General features: G+C 47.7%; 1 protein-coding gene across 1 annotated transcript in view; it reads right to left on the bottom strand.

Moving 5' to 3' along the window:
• Positions 1-4131, bottom strand: part of LOC102854421 (zinc finger protein 416-like) — a 6142-nt gene extending 2011 nt beyond the window's left edge. The window contains exons 1-5 of the mRNA XM_006903031.1: positions 4114-4131; positions 1790-1916; positions 1095-1165; positions 277-908; positions 10-201 (exon numbers count right to left, since the gene is read on the bottom strand). Of these exons, the coding sequence (XP_006903093.1) occupies positions 10-201; positions 277-908; positions 1095-1165; positions 1790-1916; positions 4114-4131 (1040 nt within the window). The remainder of the gene's footprint in view (positions 1-9; positions 202-276; positions 909-1094; positions 1166-1789; positions 1917-4113) is intronic.
• Between the last annotated feature and the right edge of the window lie 3943 nt (positions 4132-8074).

The raw sequence follows: 8074 nt of genomic DNA on the forward strand, positions 1-8074 counted from the left end.
AGGGTTGACCGATCTCGAAATGACTTCTCACAGGCTGCACACTGGAAAGGCTTTTCTCCAGTGTGGATTCTCTGGTGGTAAATGAATAAAGATTTACGGCTAAATGATTTTCCACATTCACCACACGCATACGCCATGGTTCTAACATGACTTCTCTGGTGTTGAATGAGGCTGGACCTGCGGCTAAATGATTTTCCACATGTACAACATCCCAACACCTCTGAGCCTGTGTGACTCCACGTACATTTTTTCAGGTAAGGGTAACCGTTCAAGAATTTTCCACATTTGCTATAGTCATAAGGTTTCTCTCTAGTGTGAATTCTCTTGTGTTTATTCAGGTGCGAGTTACGGCTGAACAGTTTTCCACACTCACTGCACCCGTAAGGCCTTTCACCCGTGTGAATTTTCTGGTGTCGGAGGAGGGTTGAGCGATCACGAAATGATTTCCCACATTCCATACACGCGTAAGGCTTCTCTCCACTGTGAACTCTCTGGTGGTATATGAATAAAGATTTCCGGCTGAAGGATTTCCCACACTCGCCACACACATATGATCTTTCTCGGGTGTGAATTTCCTGGCACTGAACAAGTCCATCGTCAAAGCGAAAGGCTTTCTCATGTTGGTCACTTTGCTCAGGTCCTTCTCCAATGCAGACACTCTCTTGGTGAGGAAGAGTATGTCTGTAGCTAGACTTCCTACATGTATCCCACGTGGAGAATGTTTCTCCACGGTGACACTTGAGGCTACTGGGTGGCTCTTCACTACCAGGAGCCACCTGGTACTGTAGAAAGTGCAAGGTTCCTACAAAGTCTTTCCCAATATCCCCACAGTCGATGGGTTGCCCTGACACGTGGTATCTGCCACTCTTCAGAAAAAAGGCCCCATCCGTGTCTTTTTTGAAGACTGTCTGTTCAATGTGAGGTGTCAGGTGCTGGTAAAGGTTTACTTTCATCCAGAAGCAACTCACAAACACCAAACATGGATTCTGCCTAGGGTATGTTGCATGCTCTGCCAGGTGCAAAATGTCTTTCAAAACTGGGATACTCATCTCCCACAACTGCATGTTCTGGGTGGGTGAACCAGCAGTCCTGACCTGTGACAGTCCGTCTATGGAAACATTCTGTTTAGGAGATTTCTCCTCATCTTCTGTTCCAGGCCAAACACCTGCAAGCACAGAAATGCTGATGAAACGCATGCTGGCTTTGCTCGGAGGGAACAGTATCATCACAAATGTGCATCAGACATAACATGGAATAGGTCAAGAGCTGGAGAAAGCATTTCCAACATCCGCTATCCTCACAGCCTTTCTTCTGTGTGAATTCTCTAGCAATGAACAAGCGGGTACTTGCCCAACGGATCTGAGAACAAGCAAGCTGTGAGAACAGTAACAACTGGGCTTCCTTGCTCTACTAGGATTCTGAGGATTACAAGGACATGAAGGCGAGGTAGCAGGATCTCCTACTGACGCCACTGAAAACCTTCAGGACATTATTACAGGTGGTGAACGTGACAATGCTGCTATTCTGGTGAAGGGTAACTGTGAGGTAATGTCAGCTAGAACAAAAGGGGAGATTCTGGGCACAGGGGTGCTGTGACTGTAGCCGAGCAGAGTACAGAAAGGGAGCTCCACAAAGCTGGAATGTATAACCCCTGACGCTCCCACACTTCACTGCATTGTTTAGGCAGGAGATGTCGAGCTACTCAGAGCAGAGAAACCAGAAGTGTGGGAAGAGGGCAGAGCTCTGGGAAAAGGCACACAGGACAATGGGGAGGGACTGAAGGCCTTACCCAGGGAGGCTAGGACTGCAAAGTTCTCCAGCATCACATCGCAGAACAGGAGCCGCTGAGCCTCATCAAGCAGGCCCCACTCCTCCTGGGAGAAGTCCATGGCCACATCCTCAAAGGTCACAGCACCCTGTCATGACAAGACAAGAGCCCACTCTCTGTGATTAACGTCACTGCTCAGCAGCCCAAGTTCATCCTGCCAGATGCCCAAGTGCATTGCCCCAGTCTCAGAAAAGATGCCGGCCTTAGTACCATCAGGGCACTCTCTCTCCTAAGGCCACGGGCAACCCACAGAAACACACGGGGAGTCACACAGATTCCACTGAAGTTCTGGGTTGAGCATGCAGGGCTGCACCCTAGTTTTATGGGCCATTCCCTGGGGTACCCGTGAGTGTATCTCTTTGACAATCAAATGCAGACGTGTCTTCATCCACAGGTAAAATCAGTGTCTGTATGTTCACTAGATCATGTCACACTTTCCCACACTCTCTGCAACATCAGCATTCCTACAGGCTTTAAACCCTCTCTACCCCAGACTCTACCTCCCAGCCACTCCACCTAGGACTACATACAACGCGTGGCATGTTCAAATAAAATCTGGTCCTGTCTCAGATCCCTTCTGGTGTGTATCGCCAGAGAAAGCCCACGTACTCTTGTCAGTCCTCCTCGCCTTTGTTCGTTGCTTCAAAGCCAGCTCCTCAGAACCACACATGCGTCTCAGATAGCACTGGCCCTCTTCCTCTCACACTGCACTTGCTGTTCCACAGCAGTCACAGCCTTCCGTTCAACAACTAACCACCATTCAGGCCAATCCAGCAGCCCTGGACAAGACGCTTTCCTGAATGGCCACGGCATTTAGACCTAAAGCGAACCAAAAAGCCCTAAAGCACGTCAATCCATGTATTACAACATCCTGGTGCACCTATGTGGTTGTTATGTGCCATCGAGTCGCTTGCGACTCATAGTGACCCTCTGTACAAGAGCTCTAAACGCCGTTCTATCCTGTGCCAACCTCACCGTCTCAAACACACTCATTCCCACCACTCCACTCACAGAATCGATCCATCTCATCGAGGGTCTTCCTCTCCTGCACCGCCCCTCCACTCTCCCAAGCATGATGTCCCTCTCCAAGGACCAGTCCCTCCTTGTAACATGCCCAAAGTATGTCTGACGAAGCTTCAGAATCTTTGACTCCAAGGAGCATTCTCCATCCTTGCTCTTCAGTACTCTTGAGAGGTCCCTGACAGCTGACTTTCCCAATGCAATTCATCTCTTGATTTCCTGGCTGCTGTTACCAAGAGTGTTGACTGTGGAGCCAAATAAACTCAAACTGTTAACTATCTCAATCTCTTCACCATCCATACTGATGCTGCCAATTGGCCCCGTGGTGAGAATCTTTGTTTTCTTGATGTTGAGCTTCAAATCATATAGAAGGCTGCAGTGCTTGACCTTCTGCAGAGCAAGTGCTTCAGGTCCTCCTCAGTTTCAGCAAGCAGGGTTGTGTCAGACCAAGACTGATGTCACATGAGACGCTGAATATTGCATTAGAGCACTGAGAAGCCAAAGCTAAAGGAAGAAACCAAGAAATCAAAGAGCTGAACAGAAAATTTCAAAAAGTAGCCCAGGATGGCAAAGCAAGATACTATAATGAAATGTGCAGAGAGCTGGAGTCAGAAAATCAAAAGGGCTGAACTCGTTCAGCATTTCTTAGGCTGAAGGAGCTGAAAAACAAATTCAAGCCACGGGTGGCAATCCTTAAGAATACTTTGGGTAGAATGTTAAATGATTCAGGAAGCATCAAGAGAAGATGGAAGGAGTACACAGAGTCACTGCATCAGAAGGAATTCGCTGACACAGAAGAATCTCATGAAATAACATATGAGCAAGAGCCCACGGTGATGAAGGAGGAAGTTCAAATTACTCTGAAGAAATTGGCAAAAAACAAGGCTCCAGGAGTTGACGGCATACCAATTGACATATTTCAACAGACACTGCCCTGGATGTGCTCACTAAGTTGTGCCAAGAATGGTACACCTACCTATACTGTGGTGAATAAGGACCATCCTTGTCTCCACTATAAATGTTCCTTTTCTATTCCTGGACATCTACATCCACCTCATCCAGACCTCTCAAACCCTCCTCTCCTCTAAACCCCTCCTGGCCATTTTTCTTTCTTGCTCACGTTTATGACCCACACCACTCATCAAGAGGTGCCTCCCCCCAAAAAACAGTGCTTGGCTTCCAACCTCATCTCCCTAGCAAATAATGAGTTTTATCACCATGAACAGATTTTCTCTACTTAAAAGGGAGGCACATGCTATTACTACCTTTGGAGTTATCTCCATCCTGAGCCTTTCTTCAGAGTTCTAGATCTTTATAGTCCAGCTGCATAAAATTCCTTTTTAGTTGAATTAATACAGTCAACGCATTACTCCTTGACAAAGTCATATTCTGAATAAGACCAAAACAAAATCTTCTGATTCCTAACAGAAGTTAACTCCCACCACAGACTTCCTGCCTCATTTAATGATGTTTCTATCCTCTCCTTCTAAGATAAAAAAGTTTGTCTCTCACACTCAAAATAACAGCAAAAATCCAAGCAACTCTACTTACATACAGATGCTAGCCATGCTTGCCTTTTACCGTGGAGTCCAGGAAACGTGAATATGCACCTCAACTACTGTAAACACCCTGGTTCAGCCACAGGAAGACTGATGACACGTGGATCAGATCACTTTCCTCCTCTTCTCCAAAACTCCCATTATTCCATCACTTCCAGAAAAGATACTCAACTTGAGGAAGCCATTCCAAGCCAGATTCCTGCCCCCTCTTCCCATGAGAGAGAGAAAAAGGGGTATGAAGTTCTCTGAAGAGTATAATTTAGTATCACCTCCTTGTGTAAGCTGGTAGATGGTCTACATACTTTGCTGCCTTGTTGTTATGTGCCGTCAAGTTGCCTGTGACTCAAAGTGACACTATATACAACATCCTTAAACCCTGCTCTGTCCTGTGCCAACCTCACTGTCTCTGACACACCTTCCCCCATTATCCTAGTCACTGAATCGAGTCACCTCATCAAGGGTCTTCCTCTTCTGCGCTGTCCCTTTACCCTCCCAAGCATGAAGTCACTTTCCAAGGACTGGTTCCTACTTGCAACATGTTCAAAGTATGTCAGATGGAGCTTCAGAATCCTTGCCTCCAAGGAGCAGCCTGGTTTCCCCCTCTCCTGGATGAACCTGTTTGTTCTCCTAGCAGTCCATGATATATTCAACACTCTTCTCCAGCACCACATCTCAAAGGCATCAATTCTCCTTCTATCATCCCTAGTCACAGTCTAGCTTTTTAATGCATAGCACATAATTGTGAAGACCATGGCCTAGATCAGGCGCACCTTAGTCTCCAGACTGACATCATTGCTCTTCAGTACTCTGGAGAGGTCCCTGATAGAACACTTTCCCAATTCAATTCGTCTTTTGATTTCCTGGCTCCTGGTACCAAGAATGTGGATTGTGGAGCCAAACAAACACACATCGTTACTGACAGCACTGTATTTCAGTAAACTCTGAAATATCCTTTTTAATAATTAACGTCATGCTACTCCTCTGTCATTCCGGGCATATATGCATGTGTCCAATTTAAAATGACCAACAGCAGTCCATTTCAGCTGACCAATGACTAGCACATCTATCTTCAAACATCCTACTGCATTTTTTGTGACTTCCCATTTTCCCAGATTTGTTCTATATATCCTCCATGTTCCAAGTATTAATGAATTTTGCAGCTGTTTGTTTTCAAAGTGAGTCGTAGCAAACCAGGGTCTCAAATGCATTACTCCATCCACATCACGACCGTCTCTACTCTGAGGAGGCATTTCTTCCCCAGGTTTTTTAGTGCCTTCAAATGTCAAAGCCTCATCTTCTAGACCTATGTAAGACAACGTTCAGTTGCTGTTCTTAAGATTTCCACTACGCTGTTATTTTAGAGATGGATTCCAAGTTCTTTCGCCTAGTCTGTCTCAGTCTAGAAGTTGTGCTGGAATGTATCTATTTGAAATATTAGCAGATGCCTTCTAGGATTATGCAACAGTCAAAACAACACAATATGATAAACTACCAAACCAGTGTAGGTGAGTTCACTGTTGCTGTCATGTTGCTACAGGCCACAGAGTCAGAACTGACTCACAGCTGACCTTACAGCAGGCTTTCTGAGGCTGTAAACCACACGGGAGGAGGGAGACCATCTTCCTTCCACAAAGCAGCTAGTCTATTCAAGCTGCCTTCCTCGGATTTGGCAGCGGAATTCCTTACCCACTAGTCTCCAGAGTTCCCTAGGCTAGCTACACTAAAAACATTTAAACTGACCAAGAAGACTCAATCACGGAAGACTCTCCAAGACTCATTCTGCTTGGCACACATACATCCTGTCCTACAGTCCCCTCAGTTTAACTGTTAACCGTCCAGATGCAATACCTTGTGTGAACCTGCAGTTTCCTCTAGAGGACCTGTAGATACTAAATTCTACCTGTTTGTCTGGACTTCCTACCCGCTTAGAGTCGACCTTTAAATACCTCCAAGTGTTTGTGCACAAGGTTCCCTAGGCCCAGAATAACCTTTTTCCCACTTTATTCAACTGGTAACAATATGAACTACTCTGTACTGCCAAAAGAACAAACAAGCATGTCTTTGGGAGAGTGCAGCTAGAGTGCTCCTTGGAGGCAAGGATGGTGAAGCTTCACTTCACACAGTTATGGTGCTAGGAGAGGCTACTGCTTGGAAAGGCAAAGGGTCAGTGAAGGAAAAACGACTCAACCGATGGACAGACACAGTGACTGCAGCAAGGGGCTCAGTGTGTCAGAGCCGATGAGGACGGCAGAGGACAGGGTATCAGAACCGATGAGGACGGCACAGGGCAGGACAAGGTGTCAGAGCTGATGAGGACAGCACAGGGCAGGGTGTCAGAGCCAATGAGGACCACACAGGGCAGGGCAGGGTTCAGAGTTGATGAAAGGGCACAGGGCAGGGCAGGGTGTCAGAGCTGATGAGGACAGCACTGTAAGGAGGAATGTGACATTCGGATTGAAGGAAGACTCATCAACAACCTGCATTATGCAGATGACACAACCCTGCTTGCTGAAACTGAGGAGGACCTGAAGCACTTGCTGTGGAAGGTGAGGGACTGCAGTCTTCAGTATGGATTGAGGCTCAGTATCAAGAAGACAAAGATTCTCACCACTGGGCCAATTGGCTGCATCAGGATGGATGGTGAAGAGATTGAGATCATTCACAGCTTTAGTTTGCTTGGCTCCACAGTCAACACTCTTGGCACCAGCAGCCAGGAAATTAAAAGATGCATCGTGATGGGAAAGTCTGCTGTTAGGGACCTCTCTAAAGTACTGAAGAGCAACGGTGTCACTCTGGAGACTAAGATGCGCCTGATACAGGCAACGGTCTTTCAATCACTTGTTATGCATCAGAGAGTTAGACAATGACTAAGGAGAATAGAAAGAGAATTGATGCCTTTGAGCTGTGGTGCTGAGGAAGAGTACTGGATATACCATGGACTGCTGGGAAAATAAACAAGTTTATCCCAGAGAGGGCTTGCTCCTTGAAGGCAAGGATTCTGAGGCTTCATCTGACATACCTTGGACATGTTGTAAGGAGGAACAAGTCCTTGGAGAGGGACGTCATGCTTGGGAGGGTGGAGGGACAGCGCAGGAGGGGAAGGCCCTCTATGAGGTGGATTGATTCAGTGACTGGGGTAATCGGGATCGGTGTGTTGGAGACAGTGGCATTGGCACAGGACAGAGCAGAATTCAGAGCTGTTGCATCGGGGCGCTATGAATCGCAGGCAACTTGAGGGCACTTAACAACACCACCACCAACATGATCTCAGCTCCCCTCATCTCCCACACTCACACCTCGGGTCTGCCTGGCCCCTGGGTCATTGCATCACCCGGTGCGGCCCTGCAGGGAGGAGGTTCCTCCAAGAGACCTGACAGCACCGCGTTCTGTCTGCACATCTGTCTTCCTAAATGCGCTTGACGTGCAGAACCTGACACGTGGTCCCCACACCTTCCCTTTCCTGCAAATCGCAGTGTCTCCAGGCGCTTGCACCCTAAGTTCAGGGCGATGCTGCCACAGCATGCACCGCCCGCCCAGCCTGGCCCCCGCCCTGTCCGCCCACCAGGTCTGTCCACTCCACCGCCCCAGCCCGGTCCGTCCATCCCACGGCCTCAGCCTGGTCCATCCACTAACGATCCCGAGCCCTAACTCTCCCTCCACCCCGGGA

Source organism: Elephantulus edwardii, unplaced genomic scaffold (assembly GCF_000299155.1).
Source record: "Elephantulus edwardii isolate Elephantulus edwardi_28Jun2011 unplaced genomic scaffold, EleEdw1.0 scaffold00496, whole genome shotgun sequence".
In the NCBI taxonomy this organism is placed as follows: domain Eukaryota; kingdom Metazoa; phylum Chordata; class Mammalia; order Macroscelidea; family Macroscelididae; genus Elephantulus; species Elephantulus edwardii.